This window comes from Erpetoichthys calabaricus, chromosome 10 (genome assembly GCF_900747795.2).
Source record: "Erpetoichthys calabaricus chromosome 10, fErpCal1.3, whole genome shotgun sequence".
NCBI lineage: Eukaryota > Metazoa > Chordata > Cladistia > Polypteriformes > Polypteridae > Erpetoichthys > Erpetoichthys calabaricus.
This window is the reverse complement of record NC_041403.2, coordinates 9,500,524-9,527,841: the sequence shown is the minus strand read 5'-3', so window position 1 is coordinate 9,527,841 and position 27,318 is coordinate 9,500,524. Positions and strand designations below refer to the sequence as shown.

The window sequence follows — 27,318 nt, the reverse complement described above, 5'->3', positions numbered from 1 at the left end:
TTCAGTCCTTTGCATTAATGGCAAGTCAGTTTTTAGGGTATTCAAACAGAGCTGTCAATCTGCAGATATAAAAATTGAATGACACAAAAGCAGCAGCCCCACACTTCTGTGGCATCCTCTTCAGGAATACTTTGGGCATAGCAAGGTAAGGCTGTTCCAAAATATTAATAGACATACTTCGTAAAATCTTGCATCGCCTAAAATACCTATTCTAATTCTATACCACATTTTCATACAAATGATGTCGCTCAAAGTGCTTTACAGGGTGAAGAAAGAGAAAAAATAATAATAATAATTCATTACATTTATATAGCGCTTTTCTCAGTACTCAAAGCGCTATCCACACAAGGAGGAACCGGGAAGCGAACCCACAATCTTCCACTGCGCCACCTGTGAGGACCAGGTGACAAAAAAGACAAAATATAAGAAATAAAATTGGGCAATACTAATCTTTATATATAATACGCCACCGTGGCTGCCCTTTTGTCTGTCCAGGATTTTAAATCCCCTGTAGCTCGCAAACCGTTTGACCTATTGACCTGAAATTTGGTATACATGTACTACGTGACGTCTACTATCCGCTTTTGGGGTGATGATTGACCTCCAAGTTTATTCCTCTTTTTCTTTTTAGGGCCATGCTGCAAATGTGTACGAGCGCCGTTCTCATCCCCTACCGTCTTTGCCGTCACTTCCCCTACCTCTTCATATCTTAAATCATTCTGGAGGCGGACTGAAGACTTAAGTGCCAGCTTAAGTGAAAAATTAAAGAAAACGTAATCAGTACAGTAATCCCTCGCTATTTCGCGTTTTGCCTTTCACGGCTTCACTCCATCGCGGATTTTATATGTAAGCATATTTAAATAAATATCGCGGATTTTTCGCTGCTTCGCGGGTTTCTGCGGACAATGGGTCTTTTAATTTCTGGTACATGCTTCCTCAGTTGGTTTGCCCAGTTGATTTCATACAAGGGACGCTATTGGCAGATGGCTGAGAAGCTACCCAGCTTACTTTTCTCTTTCTCTTGCGCTGACTTTCTCTGATCCTGACGTATGGGGATTGAGCAGGGGGGCTGTTCGCACACCTAGACGATACGGACGCTTGTCTAAAAATGCTGAAAGATTATCTTCACGTTGCTATCTTTTGTGCAGCTGCTTCCTGAAGGACATGCTGAACGGTGCTTCGCATACTTAAAAGTTCGAAGGGCACGTATTGATTTGTGCTTGAAAAACAAACTCTGTCTCTCTCTCTCTCTCTCTTTGTCTGCTCCTGACGGAGGGGGTGTGAGCTGCCACCTTCAACAGCTTTGTGCTGCGGTGCTTCACATACTTAAAAGCCAAACAGCCCTATTGATTTGTTTGCTTTTCTCTATCTCTGTGACATGATCTGCTCCTGACACACTCCTTTGAAGAGGAAGATATGTTTGCATTCTTTTAATTGTGAGACGGAACTGTGATCTCTGTCTTGTCATGGAGCACAGTTTAAACTTTTGAAAAAGAGACAAATGTTTGTTTGCAGTGTTTGAATAACGTTCCTGTCTCTCTACAACCTCCTGTGTTTCTGTGCAAATCTGTGACCCAAGCATGACAATATAAAAATAACCATATAAACATATGGTTTCTACTTCGCAGATTTTCTTATTTTGCGGGTGGCTCTGGAACGCAACCCCCGCGATGGAGGAGGGGTTACTGTAATTGCAGCACAAACACCGACTTAATCAGTTTTAACGTGAAAAGATGCTGACTAAAGAAGAGAAGAAGCGGGCCGCTAGGGTGGAGAAAAGTAGAGCTGCTCAGGAAGCGCATCACCCTCTGAGCAAATTAATGCTAAACATACAGAGAAAGAGGAGGAAAACTAGGAATACTCAAGTCAAGTGTATTCGTGCAGTGCACTGTTACTGGTTAACATAGTGTAAAAGTAAGGTCCAATGGCCAGGAAGGACAGAAAAAAACCAAAAGAAAACTCCAGACGGCTAAAGAGAAAAAAAAAAAAAAATATTTGCATAGGTTCCGAGGCCATGAGACCACCCAGCCAGCCCCCTCTAGGCATTCTACATAACATAAATGATTTCAATCAGTCCTCATGGTATTCAGGCTTCACATGGAAGAACTTGATGATGATGATGGTCATGTGGACTTCTGGCCTTTAATCCATCAATGGAGAGACAGCACGGTGCTTTGATCGGGTGGTGGTGGTGGTGCAGATCGGCACCACAGAAAACCGGAAAAAGAACAGCAGAGAAAGTCGGGGTTAGTACGGATTTCTGTACCACCATGAATGATGATGATAATTAAATGCATATACAGAGTATAAGGGTTAAACTACATTGAAGCTATGAGAAAGCCATGTTAAAGTAATGAGTTTTTAGCAGTTGTTTAAAGTGCTCCACTGTATTAGCCTGGTGAATTTCTATCAGTCAGCTGTTACAGATTTTAGGTGCATAATAGCAGAAGGCCGCCTCACCACATCTTTTAAGTTTAGCTCTTGGAATAATAAGCAGACCCTCATTTAAAGATCTATGGTTATGATTTGGACATAAGATGACAGGCATTCCGAAATATAGGATGGAGCAGATTATTGAAGGCTTTGTAAACCATGAGCAGTATTTTAAAGTCAATTCTAAATGACACAGGTAACCAATGTAGTGACATCAGAACTGGTGTGATGTGATTGAATTTTCTTTTCTTAGTTAAGATTCTAGCAGCTGCATTCTGCACTCGTTGCAATCGATTGATGTCTTTTTTTGGGTGGTCCTGAGAGGAGAGTGTTACAGTAATCTAGTCGACTGAAAACAAAAGCGTGAACTCATTTCTCAGCATCTTGCAATGTTATAAGAGGTCTAACTTTGCTATATTTCTTAAGTGAAAAAATACTGTCCTAGTGATCTGATTAATATGTGATTTAAAATTCAGGTCAGAGTCAGTTACCCCAAAATTCTTTACCTCTGTTTATTTCTAATACCCTCATCATATCCATTTTTGCCAATCACTAAAATTTCTCTTTTCTTCTTATTTAGTTTGAGAAAATTACTACTCATCCATTCAGAAACACAAGACATTGGGGTCAGTGAATCAAGAGAGTCGGGGTCGTCAGGCGCTATTGATAAATACAGTTGTGTGTCGTCAGCATAGCTGTGGTAGCTCACGTTATGCCCCAAGATAATCTGACCTAACGGAAGCATGTAAATCAAAAAGAGCAGCGGACCCAGGATAGAGCCTTGTGGATCACCATATAGAATATCAAGTGTGTCCAAAGTATAATTACCACAACTAAGGTTGCTGATATTTGGTCATTTAATTTGTTCAGTGTTTTTGTTATGGGACATCTTTTGGGCCGTGGGGCATCTGTTGGTGAAGAAAGATTCACTGATCTTGACTTTGCTGACAGTACTGTCATCTTCATGGAGTCAATGGCGGATCTGATCAGGGCTCTCAAAAGACTGATCGAGGAGTCGGAGTGTCTGGGCTTGCGAGTGTCCTGATAAAAACCAAGAGCCAGGCCTTTAATGACCTCTTAGGGACAGACATCAGCAGTGTGTCTGTCTGCAGAGAGAGTGTTGACCTCGGCAGTGACATTCATGTGTCTGGTGACTCTTCCTATGAAGTCCGTAGATGGATTGGGAGAGCATGGAGGGGTCATGAGGTCACTGGAAAGAGGTGTGTGGAGTGCCTGATATCTGCAAAAGGATGAAGGTCCAAGTCTTTAGAGTCCTGGTGCTTCCTGTTTGTGAGACATGGACGCTATCCAGTGACCTGAGACGAAGACTGGACTCCTTTGGTACTGTGTCTCTTCAGAGAATCCTTGGGTACCGCCGGTTTGACTTTCTATCTAATTGCTCATGGAGTCCCGAATGAGGCACATTACCCGCATTATAAGGGAGCGTCATTTACAGCACTACGGCCATGTGGCGTGATTACCCGAGGGTGATCCCTCTCACAGGATTCTCATTGTTAAGGGCCTGTATGGCTGGACCAGGGGGACGCCCACATAACACCTGGCTGTGGTAGATAGTCATTTCCAGAGGGTGGGACTGGACCGCAAGTCTACCTGAGGGGTTGCCAACCAGGATCCGAGCTGTTTCATCATGTGGTCAGTGCGGCAACGTGCTGTACCGGTACATGCTCCCCAACCTGACCCAAGTGTTTGGCAATTTAAACACAGTCAATACTACTATTGGTTAGTATTGAAAGTGGGCTGGTTATTCTATTGATGGATGTCTGCTGCATGAATTATACAGTGATCTTCAAAACAACAGGTTATGTTACCAACAGGCCAATTTAAATTTAGCTTCTTAACTCGACTATGGTTTAGAACTGTGGATGGAAACGTGTGTTACTACATTTTTAACATTATTTTGCTAAAATGTAAATGATTCCTTATATGTCCTTTTATGAGTGGATTTAAAAAGAGAAGATCTAAGAGAAAGTTTTGAAATTATGACAGAAGAAGCAAACCTGATGACAAAAAAGAAAACATGAATCCTTGGTAGTTTTGGTTTTCTATATTTAATTTTGATGTAATTAACCTTCTTTATCTAGAATTACATGTAAACCCTTATGAAAATTTTGCAAAGAATTAAGATTTAGTTGAAATTGCTTTTCATATTGTTGCATTTTATTTTATGAATTGGTAATCTTGGCACTTTTTGTGAACTTAATTTCAGTAAACCTTTATTACCAATCTAAACTTGATGTAAGTTAGCTCCAAGTTTCAATTCAATTTGTTATTTCCATGTATATGTAAGTTTGGTGATGTGGTTAAAAATTTGATATTCAGTTAAGTTCTGATTCTATGAAGTTACAAAGCGTTGAGAAAAGTTGATTTTATAGTGGTGTCAGTCTGGAAGATCAAAATTGATTTTCACGTCTTAAAATTACAGTTTTGGTCAGAAAATCATGCTTTTTCTTTTCTTTTTTTTTTTTTTTTTTTTCTTTTTTTTTTTTTAATTGTGTACAGCTCGTCGATGATTACATCCGAGCAATGAGAGAACATTTTAGAACAAGGAGTTTTAGAGCTCTCCACCCTGAATGCCGAGCCCTCCTTTATGTACAACTATAACTTCTGGAAAAAAATGTACCTCTGTTCTTTAAAGAAGATGCATTGAGTTTGCCTGTTAAAGGCTCCCAGACTAACCCCGCAGGTCACACTGTTTTTGAAGGCTATGTCTAATGATAATTTCATTTCTGTGGAAATTCCAGGCCTATTAATTTTAAAGGTTTTGTACATATGATTTTAGGGATGCATTCTTCTTCTTTCGGCTGCTCTTGTTAGGGGTTGCCATAGCGGATCATCCAAAATTGTTGTCCGCATATTGATTTGGCTAAATTTTACACCGAATGCCCTTCCTGACGTAACCCTCCCCATTTATCCGGGCTTGGGACAGGCACGAAGAAACACACTGGTTTGTGCATCCTCTGTGGCTGTTTTTTTAGGGATGTATTCCATCCATCCATCCATTTTCCAACCCACTGAATCCGAACACAGGGTCACGGGGGGTCTGCTGGAGCCAATCCCAGCCAACACAGGGCACAAGGCAGGAACCAATCCCGGGCAGGGTGCCAACCCACCGCAGGACACACACAAACACACCACACACCAAGCACACACTAGGGCCAATTTAGAATCGCCAAGGAATGTATTCTTCATTTAAATATACAGTGATACCTCGGTATACATCCTTAATCCGTTCCAGATCCTTGGACTTATACCAAATGAATTTTTCCCATAAGAAATAATGGGGAAATAATTAATCAGTTTCCATGAAAAAAAAAATCCTATTGTTACTGGCATATTATACATTGATGGGGTTGTATAAAATAATTTAAACACTGTTTAATACTAAAATACATAAATACAAAAGCAATTAGATGAAATACATGAAAATTTAACCTCACTGTACCTTGCTGAGAAGAGTCAAGTGCCTGCTAAGACTGCTCTTTCCGGTCCTTTAACCTCCTTTATCTTCCTGTTTTCCTTCCTGGTGCTGACCCATATATATATATATATATATATATATATATATATATATATATATATATATATATATATATATATATATCCACCTGCACCTCCGTGGGCACAGCACCTTAATCACATGCCACAGGAAGCCAATGAAGCAATTGAGAATGATCATACCCACACGTGCAGGTGCGACTTGCTCCAACTACCTCATTAACTCCCCAAGGTTTACTCTGATTATCTGTGTACATAATAAATCTCTATTATTATAAAAAAAAAAAATCTTGGAAGGAGACTAGACGTGATTTTCTCGATAAGACACTTGTTATCCTGTGAGAATATTGGCGCGGTACACGTGCAGAGCAGGTTAGAGATAATGGAAGTACGAAAATTCAAAACTCTCAAAAAATGATAGTAAAGATCGCATTAGCGCAAACAAACGAAAATTATTACTCGGTGAAATAAAGGAACCGTGAAAAGATATCGGATATATTGTTTGGATTTAAACTTTAAGCCGGAGACTTGTAGATTGTCTAATTCGTGTTGCCAGCGAGAATTACAAGATTCCAAAAACGTTGGCACGATATGATGTCCCGTGAGACGGACTTACCATGAGATTCTTTCAAGTCACACCCTACTTACAGCTTTTTTCAAACAAGACCACAGTCATCTAATCTTCCAGTCATGTGAATGCTTTTGGCAGACACAATTCCTGCGCTCTCAGCTCTTATACATTTTATCAGGACAATAATTTTATACGTTCTGGATGACACGTCAATGACTAAGTGAAGAAGAAAGAGCATGGAAAATCATCTGAAAAAATTTTTATTAGAGAGAAAGAAACGATATTCACTCACAGGCAGTCATACGTTACGTTGTCATGATGTAAGTCCAAACACGGAATCAAAATTCAATGCAACCTTGAAGAAAAGTTAATTCCAAATATTGTTTTTACTAAAGTTTTAAAGTAAAAATGAAAATAGTGCATATGTAATGGTTCCCATGAAAATAACAATCCCTTTAAATTGTATACAGTAATCCCTCCTCCATCGCGGGGGTTGCGTTCCAGAGCCACCTGCAAAATAAGAAAATCCGCGAAGTAGAAACCATATGTTTATATGGTTATTTTTATATTGTCATGCTTGGGTCACAGATTTGTGCAGAAACACAGGAGGTTGTAGAGAGACAGGAACGTTATTCAAACACTGCAAACAAACATTTGTCTCTTTTTCAAAAGTTTAAACTGTGCTCCATGACAAGACAGAGATGACAGTTCCGTCTCACAATTAAAAGAATGCAAACATATCTTCCTCTTCAAAGGAGTGCGCATCAGGAGCACAGAATGTCAGAAAGACAGAGGAAAGCAAACAAATCAATAGGGCTGTTTGGCTTTTAAGTATGCGAAGCACTGCGGCACAAAGCTGTTGAAGGCGGCAGCTCACACCCCCTCCGTCAGGAGCAGACAAAGAGAGAGAGAGACAGAGAAAAGCAAACAAGCAAAAATCAATACGTGCCCTTCGAGCTTTTAAGTATGCGAAGCACCGTGCAGCATGTCGCTTCAGGAAGCAGCTGCACAGAAGGTAGCAACGTGAAGATAATCTTTCAGCATTTTTAGACGAGTGTCCGTATTGTCTAGGTGTGCGAACAGCCCCCCTGCTCAATTCCCCTACGTCAGGATCAGAGAAAGTCAGCGCAAGAGAGAGAGAGAGAGAGAACAGTAAGTTGGGTAGCTTCTCAGTCATCTGCCAATAGCGTCCCTTGTATGAAATCAACTGGGCAAGCCAACTGAGGAAGCATGTACCAGAAATTAAAAGACCCATTGTCCGCAGAAATCCGCGAACCAGCAAAAAATCCGCGATATATATTTAAATATGCTTACATATAAAATCCGCGATAGAGTGAAGCCGCGAAAGGCGAAGCGCGATATAGCGAGGGATCACTGTATCTGGTTAACCAAAACTGGGGTTTGGTGAGCGAAGCAAGCAGGGGGCAGAGCCCCTTAATGTGTTTGTATATTATTGTGCAGTACAATTTATTATATTCTAAAATCTTTCATTCAGTGATTTCCTGTAGTACTGCTAAAGAGTAATATAAATATACATAGAAGTACAGTATGGACCATTCCATAACTTTTTTTTTCTATTAGTTCATATTTTTCTACTCTGATAACTGATTACAAAGTTTTCAGTTTATACTGTATATAAAATATCTGTAGTGTCAGAAAATTCCTATAATATGTGTAAAAAAATAAAAGTGAGTTTAGGTGAAAATATATCTTTCTATCGATTTGCTTGATCGATATACAGGTAAAATTCTGTTATAACAAACTTCCAGGGACCTAAAAAATATTTTGTTGTAATGAGATTCTGTATTTGTTACTATAGTGCTTTCTTTAATTTGTATCCAGGCATTTGCAATCATTTCAATAGCTTCTTTCACGTTACTTTTAATCTCCTCCTTGGGTTGGAGCAAAAACCTGCAGCCACTGCGGCCCTCCAAGACTGAATCTGCCCACCCCTGCTTTAGACGACTGAATGTTTTGCTGCCGTTGGTCTTATTTGATATTGGTTGTAAGTAGGGCGTGTCTTGCAAGAATCTCATGTTCTACGTCATCGTGAGGTGGTCCTGGGTCAATCTCTTGGCACAATGTCTCATGTTTAAGGTCCCCGTGAGATGCTGTGTGGCCATTCTCTTTCGTCTCACGGGTCTTTTAAGTGTCTTCCGTGATCTTAACGTGAAGATCACGTCTCATCTCCCGTCTTTCTCTCCCAGGATTTTTTTTTTTTTTTTTTTTTTTTTTATAACAGAGAGATTTCCTCATGACAATAAACACTCCTGGGTATTTCTGATTATCTCTTAGTTTGAAATGTACCTCTCATCTTTATGTGGAACTTAAAACATTCGAATAAATTTAATCAGAACCACCACCCCCAGAATTAATTGTATGTAATCAGTAGCCTTATTGTCCTGAGAACTTTGTCTCAGCTTGATGTTTTGCAAACTAGGTGAACAGAAGTGGGGCTATGCATTTTTATTCACATATTTTTATTTGTTAATGGTGCTTCTTCAGTCCCAACTCTTTCTCTTTTATTGTAGTTGTCGAAGAATATTTGCTTCTGAATGCTGCAAAACTTACGCATACACAGCACTGAACTGGATCCTTATGTTTAGTCTGGCATGGCAATAAGAAAATTAATGTCATGCAGTGTATGGCATATGTTTATTTAATATCATAAGTGTAGTATAGTGGTGCAGTGTATAATAATAACTATTATACTATAACAGCACCACATACTTTCATTACATTTACATATTCAATGAGTACAGCACTGGTAAGCCTGACTTATAACCACAGAGCATTTCATAAAATCTTGACACTGTTCTTTTTTTGTAACATCTGTATTTCCTCTACTCTGCTATATGCCATGTCTAGATGCCTGATAAGCTGTTTACTTTTAGGTTATACACCTGTCACCAGAGACCCCTTTCCCAGTGGCAGAAAGGAAGGTGAAAACTCTGTATGCCAAGTTGTCATGGGATGGGAAAAAATTCAAAGCTCTACCAGAAGATGTTTTTCTAAAAGGAGTCGGTTGCATTCTGGGAGACAAGACTTTAGAATCTCCAGGCAAAGTTCCACTAGAAAGACATCAAGCTGTCGCAATCCAAGAAGTGGAGTCCCGTCATTCTGCCTCCAAAAATTCTCATTCGAAGGATCCATCTGCTAGAAAGACTCCTAACAGAAGCAGTACGCCCGGGGCTCGAAAGAAACTCCAGCTCAGTAGTGAGTAGGATTTTTGTTTTCAACTTTAAATACTTAACTGTAAATTTCTAGCAAATAACAATGGGAATTTTTATAAATATTAACTGTTTTTACACTGTAATGCGGATTCATCTTTGTACAATCAAATTAAAAATGTAAATGTTTTATTGCTTATAAAAAGTGCCACCCAATGAAACTTCTTATTGCTTAAATGCTATTTAACTTGCAGTGTTTTTGTTAAAGCTGGAGCCAAGTCATTGTAATATTTCTCTTTTTCAGATAACACAAGGAAATATTACAAATTACACTTATTTTGACACCAATAGAAATTCTTAAAAGTATTAACTTCCTAGGTTTCTTTTCTATTAAACTATGCTGGGACTGAATTTAGAGAATCATAAAATCCTTTATTCAGAGTCGTTGCACATATATATGTATAGATGTATTTATATGTGTGTATATATGTATGTATGTATGTATGTAGTGTGTGTGTGTGTGTGTGTGTGTGTGTGTGTATATATATATATATAGTTTGGAATAGTTCATTCCAAACCTCTGGTCGTAAACCGATTTGGTTGTGAACCGAAGCAATTTCCCCCATAGGATTGTATGTAAATACAATTAAACCGTTCCAGACCGTACGAACTGTATGTAAATATTTTTTTTTTTTTTAAAGATTTTTAAGCACAAATATAGTTAATTACACCATAGAATGCACAGTGTAATAGTAAACTAATGTAAAAAATTACAGTTTGGCAAACTTTTTGATCGTAAACTGAGTTGTACGTGTACCGAGACGTTCGTGAACCAAGGTTCCACTGTATATAAATATCCTAAGCCTAAAATCGGGCTTATTTTAAAACCTACATATATATGTTTGGTATCATTCTTTTCAGAATTTATCAAACTTTAATGTGATGTTGTTAGATTTTCATATTCTTGTTCTGTTTTTAAAATATCAAGAAAGTTGTGTTTTTTATTGTTGATCGCGTAAACTTTCTTTCAAAGGAACAAAGTATTTAAAAAAAAAAAAAAGATCTATTCATAACAGCAATGTTTGTATTTAGGTGATTTCGTTAGCTGGCGGTCAAGTTATGATGACCCATTGCATACCACTTTAGTTTTCATGTGATTTTTTTCCTGTTATTTAAATGAGTCATAAGAATCAGTCATATCTATAAGAATGTTGGTTAAAATGAATTGATCATTTATTTAACGGAGCAAAAATCATGAAATGAGAATAAAATATTTACTCTCTTACTGATTGGAGTATTCCCGTTAAACTGAGGTCCACTATGCTCAATAAGTATTTATAAGAGACAAAATAATCATTTTTCTTTTACATATTTATATAATTTTGTGATTTTTTTTTTTTGACTCCAATAGTTTTTCTTTTGTACATTTACAGATTTTACTAATATTCTGGCCGCAACTGGGGGTTCGGTGCCAGGGGCCTTGCACCCCTAGTACAGTATATTTTTTAGCCTAAGTAAAGTAATTAATAATTAAAGCAGAATGTCATAAACTAAACTTCATCTTAAAGTCAATGTTTAATTTACTAGATTTTCTCAAACCACATCATAAGTTAATGCAGCACATTAAATGCTTTGTGTTGTGTTCCCCAACCTAGTTGTTAATCGCTGCGCGCTTCTTAAACTGACTTCCTCCGCACTAAGAGGAGGCGCTGGCAGCGATCACTGCACAGAATCCATTCACTTCATGATATTCCTGCTCTCTGAAAATTTAGAATGCTAAGTTAAATACTTGATATCATTTTCAGGATGAAATGCATTAAAGCAGGTATTAAGCATGCACGGTAGTGTCGCAGTAGTGCTGCTCCCTCACAGTAAGGGGTCCCCAGGTGTATGTTCAGTGTGACGAGGCTCCAAAAAACTGGATGTATGAATGGGTATCGCAAAGATTTAACTTAAATATTGTGTAAATGTTGGGTTTGTAGGTGGAGTGGTGGCTCTGAGGGTAGGGATCTGCACTGGCAATCGGAAGGTTGCAGGTTCAAATCCCGTAAATGCCAATTGGGACTCTGCTCTGTTGGGCCCTTGAGCAAAGCCCTTAACCTGCAATTGCTGAGCGCTTTGAGTAGTGAGAAAAGCGCTATATAAATGCAAAGTATTATTATTATAGAATTATTTGTGATCTGGTGGTCAGAGACACGAACACAGAATTCAATGGATGTTCTTCTGAGTGAGCTTTCTTTATTGCATGCGTGCTGTCTGTCAGACATACCAAACCCTCCGCTCCTATCCTTCCTTTTTCTTTCTCCTCCTAACCAATCACCACACGATAAACATCTTTGTGAATTTAAAACTAGTTATAAACTTAGACGACGGAGTGTTCAGAACTTAAAAAAATCTTTGTTATACATGTTTAATTAGATAGATAGATAAGAAATTTATTTATCCCGAGGGAAATTCTTTTGTCATATACATGCTCAGTGCAACAAGAGGAATAAAGATACGGTAGTAAAGAGTAAAAAAGATCAGTAGTAATAGTGCAAACAGAATAACAAAATAACTCTAAACAAAGTAACAAATAACTATAACTAATAGTTTGTATTATAACTATATAACTAATTTGTGCAAAGCAACAAACAACTATAACTAAAACTATAACAGATATAATAAAACAACAGATTATTAGATTATGCCATCCATTCAGGGTTGCACCCATCCCAGCAAGCATTGTGTGCGAGGCAGGAGCAAATCCTGAACGAGGCGCCAGCACATCACAAGGTGAATACGAGCAATACATACACTAGCAGGGATTATATAGCATAGCAAAACCCCACATCCTACATGACTTTGAAAGGAAACTGAAGCACGCCGAGTAAACCCACCAGAAAAACATGCAAATTCAAAGCAGGGAACACCCGGGACCCCATTGCTGCGAGGCAGCAGTGCAACCTCCACGCCACCGTGCCCCCACATGATTAATACCTGCTTTAATACATTTCATCATGAAAATTGTATCAAGTATTTATCTTAGCACTAGCAAAATACCCGCGCTTCGCAGCGGAGAAGTAGTGTGTTAAAGAGGTTATGAAAAAGTAAAGGAAACATTTTAAAAATAACGTAACATGATTGTCAATGTAATTGTGTTGTCATTGTTATGAGTGTTGCTGTCATATATATATACATATACACATATACACACACATATACACACATATACAGATATATTATATATACATATACACATATATTTTTTATATATATATTTTTTATATAATATATATATATATATACACATACATACATACATACATATACACACATAGATGCACTTACAATAACATAGAAATCAATATAAACAACATTAACATCATTATCATATGAGAATATGAAGTAATATATAAGAAGCACATTTCATATAAATATAAATAATTAAACAGTAAAATCTTCTTGTATAATTTGCTACCGTGGCTTTTCGTTGGTCTGTCCAGGATATTTAAATCACCTGTAGCTTGCAAACTGTTTCACCTATTGACTTGAAATGTGGTACACATATAATACGTCACGTCTGCTATCCGCTTTATGGGTGATGATTGTATTACTCTTTTTATGTTTATTTTATTTTAGAATCGACTCCTATCTGCGCACACCAGGGCGGCCGTGGGCAGATGCGTATGGTGTATTCACTCCATGTTATCGTGCATTGCGCTGTCACTGGTATTTTGATAAAAGAATTTGAACAATATATAAGAAGCGTATAAATTATTAAACAGTAAAACATTAACATTTAAGAAGTAAAGTTACATTGAGTACTACTGCAGTGCCTTCGGGTATACCTCATTTTTTCTTTGCCCATTACATGCTTAAATGTATACATTTTTTGGTGTACCTACCCGAGAACACGCGACATATAACCGACCGTGTGAGAAGCATGGATTTTAAAGAAGCGTTGAGTTCATCTGCTGGTCTCCCTCGTGGAATAACTGGTAATGTTTCACTAAAATCTACAGCGAGTAAAACGACATTACCTCCTTTTTTTTTTGTACGATCTCTGAGATGTTGCTTTTTTCGGTTCAAGGCTTCATAAGCTCTTTTATGTTCCATGGTGTACTTAAGTACTAATTATCCCAAACCATCATCTTTGAATGTTGCAAGACTTTCGCCTTGTATGTAGATCGGGGTAATTACATTCATTGCATTCCTAGTCTGAATCACAATCTGATTGTATGGGTGGTTACCTGGCACTGTAGGGTTGCCACCCGTCCTTTAAAATACGGAATCGTGCCGCGTTTGACAATGAAATTGCGTGTCCCGTTTTGAATCAATACTGGACGGGATTTATCCCGTATTTTTGTAATTTTTTTTTTAAAGCAGCGTCTCATGCAAATCATCCCACACGCATTTTATGAAGATGCCTCCTTTCCTACTTTTGATTGGGTAATACTTGATGTCATCGTTAGTTTGATTGGTGTTTTTAACTGTCCAGTGAGGAGGGCGTGTCTTTTAAGTACAGTCTGCAAAGTGTTGGCACTGAGATGTGGCGTCAGCGCCATACTTGAAGCCCCTAACGTTGCGGTCAGCAAGTCGGCTAACATCCGCCATGTGCCGTCTTTCAGTTGCGAGAAGCAGATCATAGAATGGTTGAAACTGTTGCCCCTAACGTTGCGCCACGGCGTGTGGTTCATTTATACCTCGTGTCTTCTCATTAAACTTTTATCTCGCGAATATGTTATTGCAATCCGCAGCGGGAGCGTTTCTATAAACTTAATTTAAACTTACGTTTTACACCGTGGTTTGTTTCCCTTATGAACATGCTTGTATGCTTAACTCGCTCCGTTCTCAATTGTTTAATTAATTTTTTGCTCTTCGCTGTTTGCGGCTGTTCCTCCATTTCCCCCTACTTCGTTCTTTTATCTCGCGAATATGTTATTGCAATCCTTAACGGGAGCGTTTCAATAAACTGATTGAAAATAGTTTTGCATTTACCTTTTTAGTAAAAGGCGAGCTTTTAAGCCTGAGAAATCACCCCGTAAATGCACACGTTTAATTGCACATGTGTTAATATGTATGCTTACACAGTATTAAAAGACAGTCAAAAATTAACGTCATTTACCTTCGTTCCCGCGTGCGACTCGTGCTGTAAATCTCTTCCTTGTTTTTAGTTCATGTGATTACGTAGGAGGCGTGATGACGCGATACGTGACTCCGCCTCCTCCATTACAGTGTATGGACAAAAAATATGTTCCAGTTATGACCATTACGCTTTGAATTTCGAAATGAAACCTGCCTAACTTTTGTAAGTAAGCTGTAAGGAATGAGCCTGCCAAATTTCAGCCTTCTACCTACACGGGAAGTTGGAGAATTAGTGATGAGTGAGTCAGTGAGTGAGTGAGTCAGTCAGTGAGGGCTTTGCCTTTTATTAGTATAGATTCTAAATGCCCAGGGAGCAGGAATATCATGAAGTGGATGTGTTGTGTGCGGCGATCGCTGCGGCGCCTCCTCAGTACAAGAGAAAGTCAGTTTAAGAAGCACATACCGATTTAACATGGGTTGGGGAACACTTAACACAAAGCATTTAATGTGCTATATAACTTATGACAGGGGTTTGAGAAAATCTAGTAAATTAAATATTCATTTTAAGATGAAGTTTAGTTTACGGTGTTCTACTTTAATGACAAATTACGAGAATAAAGTCAATATGTCGACTTTAATCTTGACATAAACGGCGAGAATCAAGTAAAAATGTCGAGAATAAAGTCAACATGTCGTCACACTATTACGCAGTACCCAGGTACATTACACTGTATTGGAAAAAAAAACAAAAAAACCAAGTACAACTTGGCTTGCAGTATTATCCAGTAGTATAAAAACAGTATTCACAGATTTGAATATAACGGTCCACATCCGACCTTTTAAAACCAAAGTATCTCCAGGCAACGGACATGACTCCTTTTTTATTCAGCAAAAGTTCTTCTGTGTCATCAAGTTCAACTTTATCGTCTGCTACAGCTTCAGTTTCGGAATGTTCTCTGTCCATTTTCATCGTGCAATACGTACATTACCACATGTAGTCTGTTGTATCTGTTTAGCGGTGTAGCAGTGAAAAAGGTCCCCCCCCTTAAACAGTTTCCCACTGCACCACGTTTCCGAACGTTGTTTAGGCAATTTAAACCGGTGTTGCAATATAAGAAAAATCCATCCATCCATTTTCCAACCCGCTGAATCCAAACACAGGGTCACGGGGGTCTGCTGGAGCCAATCCCAGCCAACACAGGGCACAAGGCAGGAACCAATCCCGGGCAGGGTGCCAACCCACCGCAGAAGAAAAATCCATATCATAACAAAAATAAAAAACGGTTTTCGGTATGAACCAGTATACCACTCAGCACTACTTAAAGAATCTTTTTATCATGATTAAAAGCCATATTTACTACTTAAACTTTATACAGTGCAGTCAGAAAATATTTAGGCACCATTACATTGTACATTTTTTATTGTGTTGTAAGTATTTATAAATAGATACATTTGCCATTTTTGCCCATTAACATAATCTCAAAGTATAATTACAAAGTGAAAACATTTTCAGAAAGTTTTGTGTATTTATTAAAAATTTAAAAACTGAAATCTCTCCTTCATATAAGTATTCAATCCCTGAAATTAAGTACTTTGTAGAACACTCATTGGCAGCAGTGACCACTTCAAGTCTTCATGGGTAAAAGCTCCTCAAGCTTTGCACTCCTGGATTTGGGCAGCTATCTTAACCTCTGTTTGATTGGATTGAAGGCACTTGTAAAGTGCCATCCTCGGGACTTTTCACAGATCTATGAATTTTAAGTGTGGGCTTTGGCTGGAACAATCAAGGACCGTCTGAAACTTGTCCCATCCTCACAGGTGGCGCAGTGGTAGTGCTGCTGCTTTGCGGTAAGGAGATTGTGGGTTCGCTTCCCAGGTCCTCCCTGTGTGGAGAGTGCTTTGAGCACTGAGAAAAGCGCTATATAAATGTAAATAATTAAAGACAGTCCTTTATTGAGTTGGCTGTATTTTTTTGGCTCATTGTCACGCTGAAAGGTGAACTGCTGTGCCAGACTTGGTGCTTGGAGCTGACCAGAAAATCTGGACAAATCTCAAGGAGAATTCTTTTCTAAGTATTTGATTAAAAGAGACACGGAGCACTAGATGGTAACATTTGTTTATGTGAAGATGCTTCAGGTCTTAGTGGTTTTTTATTATATAAATCTCTGAAACCACTGAAATTGTAGTCATATTAATTAGCTACATGCGTTTTCATTACATATACATTTTAACCCACAAACGATGGACAGTTTTATGCTTTAATAATTGCAATGCATTTGCTAAAAGGTCAAAACTGACATTCATAAGGTTTGAACTAACCCTAATTTTACCATAATGTCAACATATTGTATATGGCTGAATCAGAAAGAGAGAACCTGCATCATTTTTCCAGAAATCATCTAAATGCTTCTGTGCCGTTTTTTTTTATTTTTTATTGTTTTATAAAAACATGCACTGGTGTGTTCCCGTCAGCAAATTATTAAACTCTTATCAAATTATGATGCCTTTGGCTTTGCCCGATTGAATTATTGTCACCCGGCACTGCCCTTTTAATGATGCCAGCATTAAATTTCAAGGTTCGAGATGTAATTCAAATGAAGTAACACAGTTTAATACCTTTAATCTGGACGTATGTAAGGATCTGCCTGTGCACGCCTTCATGATATGGAGAACTCCAAAAAGGTAAAGACTTCACAGCTGGCAGTCCAACTGGCATCAATGACAAGACTGAGATACTGAACTTGTGTTATAAACTACAGTGCATAGACCAGGGGTGTCCAACTCTGGTCTTGGTGGGCCGCAGTGTCTGCAGGTTTTCATTCTAACCATCTTCTTAATTAGTGAGCCGTTTTTGCTGCTGATTAACTTGTTTTGCCTTAGTGTTAACTGACGTGACTCAGTCCTCTTAGTTGTTTCTTTTTCCTTAATGAGCAGCCAAACAGTAATGAGACACAAAACAAGCCAGCTAACCTGAAAATAAAGAAAGGCGGAGGTCTCAATCATGTTGGTCTGCTCAGGTCACCAAAACATCTTAATGGTGGTCTTAGAAGAAACCGAAAGTCAACAGTCTGCTGTGGCAGATTGAGAGCAGCAACAAGTCCTGATATTCAGTAACGGCTTTAATTAACAGTGGGTGGAGTGGTGGCTCTCGGGCGAGGGATCTGCACTGGCAATCGGAAGGTTGCCGGTTCAAATCCTGTAAATGCCAAAAGGGACTCTGCTCTGTTGGGCTCTTGAGCAAGGCCCTTAACCTGCAATTGCTCCGTCCTGGGTATGACGTTAATCTGTATCCTGCCCTGCATTGTAGGCCCTCCATCCTGCAGGGAAAAAACTTGGCGGTTGGTGTCAGAATTGGCACTCCAGCCACCATAAAAACAACCTCACACTGTTCCACTCCATCAGAACTAGTGTGGTGCCGAGTCGTCACCCGTCGCATGGTTGCACTCGGGTCCTAATCTGTGATCCTGAGTTGGTTTGTCGTGTGGTGGGTGCAGCAGTGTGCTGTATCAGCGCCTGCTCCTCTCTTTAATTAACAGCAAGAACTGGCTTCTCATTAAGAGACTGGTTGGAGTGAAATTGGTTGGAGTTTGAAGTCCCAGTTTAGCTGGTCATCTGTCGACTCGTTTCACATCTCATTTCTGTTTGGCTGCCATTTAAATGAAGAAAAGAATCAATTCAGAGGACTGAATCCTTAACAACAGGGCTATTAAAATGAAAGCAAAAGGAGTTAATTAGTGGTGAAAACTGGCCACTGATTAGAAAAAGGGTTAGAATGAAAACCTGCAGCCTAACCCCTCTCTTAGACATTTAGTCGATCACGTGACCATGATTAAAAATGAAGTACTTCATCCATCCATGTTTTTTTTTTTTTTCACCTGTATTATTATCATTCTTTAATTTAATATTATTTATTGTATCAGTATGCTGCTGCTGAAGAATGTGAATTTCCCATCGGGATTAATAAAGTATCTATCTATCTATCTATCTATCTATCTATCTATCCATCCATCCATTTTCCAACCCGCTGAATCCGAACACAGGGTCACGGGGGTCTGCTGGAGCCAATCCCAGCCAACACAGGGCACAAGGCAGGAAACCAATCCCAGTCTTAAATTTGTGTTAAAATGTTGATGCTGAATTTTTTTTTTTTTAATCATGAACAGATTAAATCTTTCCATACTACCATTTCTTTCTTCTCACTGTCTCTCCTGAATGACATTATTTTTGATTTCTAAACTTGCAGGTCCAGTGAAGTCTCCCAAGTTAACTGGAAAGGAGGTCTTGAAAGAACTCTTCAATGCAGATGGGGTCGTTATCTCCCTGGAGAGCAAGAACTCTAAATTGACACGAACAAATAGTGTGGCTGGTGCACCTCCAACAAAAGCAAATGAAAATGGTTTACATTCGGAGACAGTGGAGAGTTCCCCTGTTGGCAAAAAACGAGCCATCCAACCAACAAGTAGGCACTGCTTGATACCTTTAAATGAAGACACCCCAGCCAAGAAAATCCGGAAGAATACCAATGGCCAGGAACTCTCAGAGTAGGTGACACACAAAATAAAGCCTAAATAATCTGTATCTGACACTGAAAGCATGGGAGCAAGGTGTTTTGTACGTTACAAGAGAATGTAATACAGAAATTGAGACAGAACCTACAAATTATCCCAGAATTTTAAGGGAGCTTGTAAACTGAGCACACAGAAGTAGGAAGGACTTGAGTTAAGTAAAGATTTGCACTGGGTATGACGAGGATGGACAGGATTAGAAATGAGGACATTAGAAGGTCAGCACAGGTTGGACGGTTTTTGAGACAGTCAGACAGGCGAGATTGCGTTGGTCTGGACATGTGCAGAGGAGAGATGCTGAGTATATTGGGAGAAGGATACTAAGGATAGAGCTGCCAGGCAAGAGGAGGAGAGGAAGGCCTAAGAGAAGGTGTATGGATGTGGTGAGAGAGGACATGCAGGTGATGGGTGTAACAGAACAAGATGACGAGGACAGAAAGATATGGAAGAAGATGATCATCCGCTGTGGCAACCCCTAACGGGAGCAGCCGAAAGAAGTAGTAGTAGTGCCAAGCTGGTTTGAATTTAATTCTCTCACACATCCTATCAACACACTGTACAAACAAGGATTTAATTACAAATGTGAAAGGACACAAATCCATTGCTTTAGCTAATGTCAGATAAATCCTAAACAACATGTTAATCGATGCAAAGTGTAACTGCAGTTGCTAGGCAAGTGAATTGTTCAGGTTACACAGAGAGTAATAGGATGGAGATTGAGCCATTCGTTACTTGACTTGAGCTTCTCAGTCAGCCAGACTATCGAAAGGGCTGAGAGCTTATAAAGTTGATGGCAATCATGTAAAGTGAGAATGAGTTGCTTTTTTGGGGGACAGTGGCTCCGTTTTCATGACTGTGAGGTAAATTTTTCTATGATAGTTTTATATACTCTTTCACTTTCGGTATTGGATTATCCTGATACTTTGCTCATTTTGCCTTTACCTCTGTCTTATTCCAGGGTAAAATTGCATATATAAAGGTCCATTGTGTAAATAGTAATCACTGTGTTAAGGATGGACTTGACAATGAGCCTGCCATAGTTTAATTAAGGCTATTTTTCCCCACAGTGTGTGGGGTGTTTTTTTTAAACAGTGTTTGGCTTCAGAGTTCTGAGGAGTGTGTGAGTATATAGAGAGCTCAGGAATAAATAATAACATCAACAAATTATAATATGTGGAAGGTGAAAAAATCGGCAAACATCTCGGGGCATACGTGAGTGCAGAAAAGGCAAATCTCCTGATCCTTCAGTTGCGTGTCTGTTGTCATGCCCACTTTATGTATGTTCAGATTTATGGGAGCCAGAAACATACCTGTCATCCAAACTACCCTAAGTAGTACCTGTATTCATCACAGAATGCACTTTCATTTTGGACAGTTTACTGACTGCAACCAGTCTGGTCTAATGTCTCAGGATCTTTTGCGGAAGGAAATTAGACTTAGGGAAGAATACAAGCAAAAACAAAAATGCAGAAACACTTTGAAAGATTAATCCTATTAAGTGAGACACTTTCAGAGATGAAGCAGGCTTTTAATGACTGGTTAGTTTAGCCAGGTTAAGTGCTTCTTTTGAGTAGAGGTGAGTTTATTACTTTGCTGTTAGGCACTGTGTTTTTAATTATCCATGCCACCAACTTTTTTTTTTTTTTTTTAATCTTCTCATATAATACGCTACCATGGCGGTCTGTTTGTCTGTCCAGGATTTAAAATCGCCTGTAGCTCGCAAACTGTTTGACCTATTGCCCTGAAATTTGGTACACATACAACGTGACGTCTACATTCTGCTTTCGGGGGGATGATTGACCTCCAAGGTTATTCCTATTTTTATTTTATTTTATTGTAGTATCAACTCTCATCAGTGGCCAACAGGGTGGCCGTGCAGTGCATGTGTATGTTCTCCATTCTCATCCCTACCACCTTCGCTGTCACTTCCCCTACCTCTTCATATCTTAAATCATTCTTAAGGCAGATTGAAGTCTTAAGTGCCCGCTTAAGTGAAGAATTAAAGAAAACGTACTAAGTAATTGCAACACAAACACTGACTTAATCAGTTTTAATGCGAAAAGATGCTGACGAAAGAAGAAGTGGGCCACTAGGGTAGAGAAAAGAAGAGCTGCTCAGGAAGCGCATCAACCTCTGAGCAAACAAATGCCAATCGTATAGAGAAAGAGGATGAAAACTAGGAATGGTGAAGTCAAGTGTATTCATGCAGTGAGTCGTTACTGGTGTGTGTGTGTGTGTGTGTAATATGCCATGTATGTACAGTTGTGCTTGAAAGTTTGTGAACCCTTTAGAATTTTCTATATTTCTATATAAATATGACCTAAAACATCATTAGATTTTCACTCAAGTCCTAAAAGTAGATAAAGAGAAACCAGTTAAACAAATGAGACAAAAATATTATACTTGGTCATTTATTTATTAAGGAAAATGATCGAATATTACATATGTGAGTGGCAAAAGTATGTGAACCTTTGCTTTCAGTATCTGGTGTGACCTGCCTTTGCAGCAATAACTGCAACTAAACGTTTCCGGTGACTGTTGATCAGTCCTGCACACCGGCTTGGAAGAATTTTAGCCCATTCCTCCGTACAGAACAGCTTCAAATCTGGGATGTTGGTGGGTTTCCTCACATTAACTGCTCGCTTCAGGTCCTTCCACAACATTTTGATTGGATTAAGGTCAGGACTTTGACTTGGCCATTCTAAAACATGAACTTTATTCTTCTTTAACCATTCTTTGGTAGAACAACTTGTGTGCTTAGGGTCGTTGTCTTGCTGCATGACCCACCTTCTCTTGAGATTCAGTTCATGGACAGATGTCCTGACATTTTCCTTTAGAATTCTCTGATATAATTCAGAATTCATTGTTCCATCAATGAAGGCAAGCCGTCCTGGACCAGATGTAGCAAAACAGGCCCAAACCATGATACTACCACCACCATGTTTCACAGATGGGATAAGGTTCTTAGGCTGGAATGCAGTATTTTCCTTTCTCCAAACATAGAACTTTTTGGTTTAAATAAAAAGCGTTATTTTGGTCTCATCCATCCACAAAACATTCTTCCAATAGCCTTCTGGTTTGTCCACGTGATCTTTAGCAAACTGCAGACGAACAGCCATGTTTTTTTTTTTGGAGAGAAGTGGCTTTCTCCTTGCAACCCTGCCATGCACACCATTATTGTTCAGTGTTCTCCTGATGGTGGATTCATGAACATGAGCATTAGCCAATGTGAGAGAGGCCTTCAGTTGCTTAGAAGTTACCTTGGGGTCCTTTGTGACCTCGCCGACTATTACACGCCTTGCTCTTGGAGTGATCTTTGTTGGTCGACCACTCCTGGGGAGGGTAACAATGGTCTTGAATTTCCTCCATTTGTACACAATCTGTCTGACTGTGGATTGGTGGAGTCCAAACTCTTTAGAGATGGTTTTGTAACCTTTTCCAGTCTGATGAGCATCAACAACTCTTTTTGTGAGGTCCTCAGAAATCTCCTTTGTTCATGCCATGATACACTTCCACAAACATGTGTTATGAAGAGCAGACTTTGATAGATCCTGTTCTTTAAATAACACAGGGTGCCCACTCACGCCTGATTGTCATCCCATTGATTGAAAACACCGGACTCGAATTTCACCTTCAAACTAATTGATAGTCCTAGACGTTCACATACTTTTGCCACTCACAAATATGTAATATTCGATCATTTTCCTCAATAAATAAATGACCAAGTATAATATTTTTGTCTCATTTGTTTAACTGGTTTCTCTTTATCTACTTTTAGGACTTGAGTGAAAATCTAATGATGTTTTAGGTCATATTTATGCAGCAATATAGAAAATTCTAAAGGGTTCACAAACTTTCAAGTACAACTGTATGTATGTAAGTGTGCCTTTACTACTAAAGGCAAGCATATAGGGCTCATTCTTATGAGCAGGTACCTGACAAAAAATCTACCTGCTCATAATCCGATTATTTGCAAGTGCTTACAAATGTATTTATTAGATAGTTAGATAGATACTTTATTAATCCCAATGGGAAATTCACATTCTTCAGAAGCAGCATACTGATACAATAAATAATATTAAATTAAAGAATGATAATAATGCAGGTGAAAAACAGACAATAACTTTGTATAATGTTAAATGTTAACTTTACCCCCCCCGGGTGGAATTGAAGAGTCGCATAGTTTGGGGGAGGAACGATCTCCTCAATCTGTCAGTGGAGCAGGACGGTGACCGCAGTCTGTCGCTGAAGCTGCTCTTCTGTCTGGAGATGACACTGTTTAGTGGATGCAGTGGATTCTCCATAATTGATAGGAGCCTGCTGAACGCCCTTCGCTCTGCCACAGATGTTAAACTGTCCAGCTCCATGCCAACAATAGAGCCTGCCTTCCTCACCAGTTTGTCTAGGCGTGAGGCGTCTTTCCTCTTAAAAATAAGGTGCACTAAGGTGCACTACCCTGCCTTGATCACCAGCCTGCTCATCCTGTTTTGTGAAAACCTTTTACTTAGGATGTATGTGTGTGTGTGTGTGTGTGTGTGTGTGTGTGTGTGTGTGTGTGTGTGTGTGTGTGTGTGTGTGTTTGTGTGTGTGTGTAATATATAAAAAAAATTTTTTTAATTTTTTTTAATCAGGGAACTTTTGGGAATCTCTCCTTTAAATGGTGACGTGCTTGAAGTCTGCTTCCTTACCAGAGCTTCCCAGAAAACCACAGAGAAAGAAGCTGCTCCCAGGAGAAAGGAGAAAATGTAAGCATACTGTCTGCTCTTGTTCATATGTCCCTTTTTGTGTAGGGAAGAGAGAGAGCTTTTTTATCTACGAGGAGCACACAAGCTAAACATAGAAAATGGGATTAATTAGAAGATGAAACGCACCTCAACAAATCTGATGCTGTCATTTCTCAATGTTGTCTCCACCCTTCTCAATGCACTTGCGCTACCTGCCTGGATTCCAGCAGAATAAAAGGTTTTATCTTGTCCGTGCCACCACTCGTGCACCCGAGTCAAACACTACATGCCGAGGGGTACTACAGTCTCTAGTGCATGTTACTGTGACTTGCTGGAGACCAATGTGAAGCCTGCTATTTGATCCCAGTGACGGGGACTGCTGTCTCAAGGAGTCCTTTTGCTGCTAGACGATGACACACACACTGCTAAGAACACCAAGGGCCTCTCTGGAGAAACTGAAGTTTGAGATATTGCCACATCCTCCTTATTCGCCAGATTTGGCACCGTATGATTTCCACCTTTTTGGACCGCTAAAGAAACATCTGGGTGATCGTCGGCTCAAGACCGATGACGACGTGAAGAAAGCGGTGCACATGTGGAGGTGAGGGTAAGACAAAACCTTTTATTCTGCTGGAATCCGGGCACTGCCAGTAAGGTGGTGCAAGTGCATTGAGAAGGGTGGGGACTACATTGAGAAATTACATTATCCAGTTTGTTAAGGTTCGTTCCATTTTCTAACTTTAGCTTGACTGCCCCTCGTATATTATAATCACAATTCTGCTACTGTGGGATCCAGTGTGTACAGCTGAAGTTAGCTAAATTCCAAAAACAAACCATTTACTGTGTAAAGGGTTGTGAATGTGTCAGTAATTTGCAGGCAGTTTTATTTTTGCACAAGTTAAAACTGTTGGTCGATAGTACTCTACAGTATTTAACATTGTTTGATGTATCTGCAGTAACTTGAAATGAGAGGAGAGGAGTACCAGCAGAGGTTTCACCTTTTGGAGAAATGGACTAGCAAAACTGTTCATTCAGTTAATGAGCTCTGGCTTTGTCTGACAGGATCTAAACGAAAAATCTCTCATTTTCAGCTGAAGAAATTCCTTGTACTTTACATTCCACATGTTAAAAGTCAAGGAGGTGCTGTGCAAGTTAACGTTTAATTTTGGTACGCGTGTTCTGTATGGGTGTCACAAACCCCAACCCGCATTTTCTGAAGTCATGATATAACTTAGCACAACCTATCCCCCTCTCAACTCTGTTACTATGAGTATGGTTGAAGCTGCTTTCACTTGCATTGCATTCCCCTCTGCGACTCATACTGTGGGCACTGGAAATCTATGAACCTCTATCCTGAATGGAATACAGTAATCCCTCCTCGATCGCGGGGTTTGCGTTCCAGAACCCCCCGCGAAACGCGAAAATCCGCGAAGTAGAAACCATATGTTTATATGGTTATTTTTATATTGTCATGCTTGGGTCACAGATTTGCACAGAAACACAGGAGGTTGTAGAGAGGCAGGAGCTTTATTCAAACACTGCAAACAAACATTTGTCTCTTTTTCAAAAGTTTAAACTGTGCTCCATGACAAGACAGAGATGACAGTTCCGTCTCACAATTAAAAGAATTCAAACATATCTTTCTCTTCAAAGGAGTGCGCGTCAGGAGCAGAGAATATCAGAGAGATAGAGAAAAAAGCAAACAATCAAAAATCAATAGGGCTGTTTGGCTTTTAAGTATGCGAAGCACCGCCGGACAAAGCAGCCTTTCAGCATTTTTTAGAGGAGCGTCCGTATCCTCTAGGCCAGTGTGTGAACAGCCCCTCTGCTCACACCCCCTCCATCAGGAGCAGAGAATGTCGGAGAGAGTGAGAGAGAGAGAGAAAAACAAACAATCAAAAATCAGTACGTGCCCTTCGAGCTTTTAAGTATGCAAAGCACCGGTTGGGAAGCATGTTGCTTGACAAAGCAGCTGCACAGAAGAGAGCAACGTGAAGATAATCTTTCAGCATTTTTAGACAAACGTCCGTATCCTCTAGGGGTGCGAACAGCCCCCCTGCTCACACCCCCTCTGTCAGGAACAGAGAATGTCATAGCAAGAGAGACAGAAAGAGAAAAAAAAACAATCAATCAAAAATCAATACGTGCTGTTTGATCTTTTAAGTATGCGAAGCACCGTGTGGGAACCATATCGCTTGACAAAACAGCCACATGTAAGCCCAGCAAGGAAGGGAGCAATGTGAAGGTAATCTTTCATAGTTTTTTTGAAGAGCGGCCGTATCCTTTAGGGCAGTGGTCCCCAACCTTTTTGACAGCAAGGATCACTTTATTAGATGCAAAAATTTTCCACGGACCGGTCGGGGGGTGGGGGGCAGTTTTATACACAATTTACATGACATTTCTATTATTAAGTTATTAAGCAGTTTGCATACGTTTGCAACCCGAGATTTTTCTTCTTTTTTTGCATATAACAAAGACATATGCTTTGCATTTGTCATTCCAACAGATTGCACATCACAAAAATTAACACTGTTATCGTTTTTTTCGTGTCTGCCGTTTCTATAGGAGGGTGACAATGAGTTAAATTCCAATGGATGTTTTTCAAATGTTGACAAGCAATAAGCAAAAGGTATCACTGAAAACCACAGAAAACAAAAACAGCAAAAAAAAAAAAACAGTACGAGGAAAGTTCGAAGAAAGAATTTTTTTTACAATGTTTCTGTTTGGGGATCGTTGTGCAAACGTGCACATCTGAGCTGCGACCACAGATCTAACTGCTCTGTGGATGATTCATTCAAGCATTTCAAGGTCACTTCGTTGTAATGAAAGCATCTGCTGAATGTACTTCGTAGTAACGCGATTTCTATAGACTCGTGTCATATGGGGAAACTGTCGGGACCGTAACAATACTTTGTTGTAATACTCTCTCACCTCGGTGTCTCTCCTCTCTCTGCGCCGCTGCAAAGCCCCGCCCGCCAAGCGTTCTGAAAAGTCTGAGTGAGTCTCCATTGCCGGCAGTTTTCTCGCGGCCCAGCTGTCAGACGGCTGCGGCCCGGTAGTGGGTCGCGGACCGGTGGTTGAGGACCCCTGCTTTAGGGGTGCGAACAGCCCCCGTGCTCACAATATATTTGAGGAGTTTTATTTAATACGTAATACGCACTCTGGTTGGGTAGCTTCTCAGCCATCTGCCAATAGCGTCCCTTGTATGAAATCAACTGGGCAAACCAACTGAGGAAGCATGTACCAGAAATTAACAGACCCATTGTCCGCAG

The 27,318-nt window shown here is 39.6% G+C and overlaps 2 protein-coding genes and 1 long non-coding RNA gene across 3 annotated transcripts in view; 2 read left to right on the top strand and 1 right to left on the bottom strand.

The window, feature by feature from the left end:
• Window positions 1–27,318, top strand: part of LOC127529390 (uncharacterized) — a 706,297-nt gene that overhangs the window by 338,684 nt on the left and 340,295 nt on the right. The gene's annotated exons all lie outside the window — the stretch shown is intronic.
• mpl (MPL proto-oncogene, thrombopoietin receptor) overlaps window positions 1–27,318 on the bottom strand; it is a 522,581-nt gene that overhangs the window by 351,883 nt on the left and 143,380 nt on the right. The window lies entirely within an intron of this gene.
• The window catches only part of orc1 (origin recognition complex, subunit 1), an 89,094-nt gene that overhangs the window by 15,508 nt on the left and 46,268 nt on the right, over window positions 1–27,318 (top strand). Inside the window, exons 5-7 of the mRNA XM_028810858.2 lie at window positions 9,415–9,736; window positions 19,001–19,298; window positions 23,954–24,067. Of these exons, the coding sequence (XP_028666691.2) occupies window positions 9,415–9,736; window positions 19,001–19,298; window positions 23,954–24,067 (734 nt within the window). The remainder of the gene's footprint in view (window positions 1–9,414; window positions 9,737–19,000; window positions 19,299–23,953; window positions 24,068–27,318) is intronic.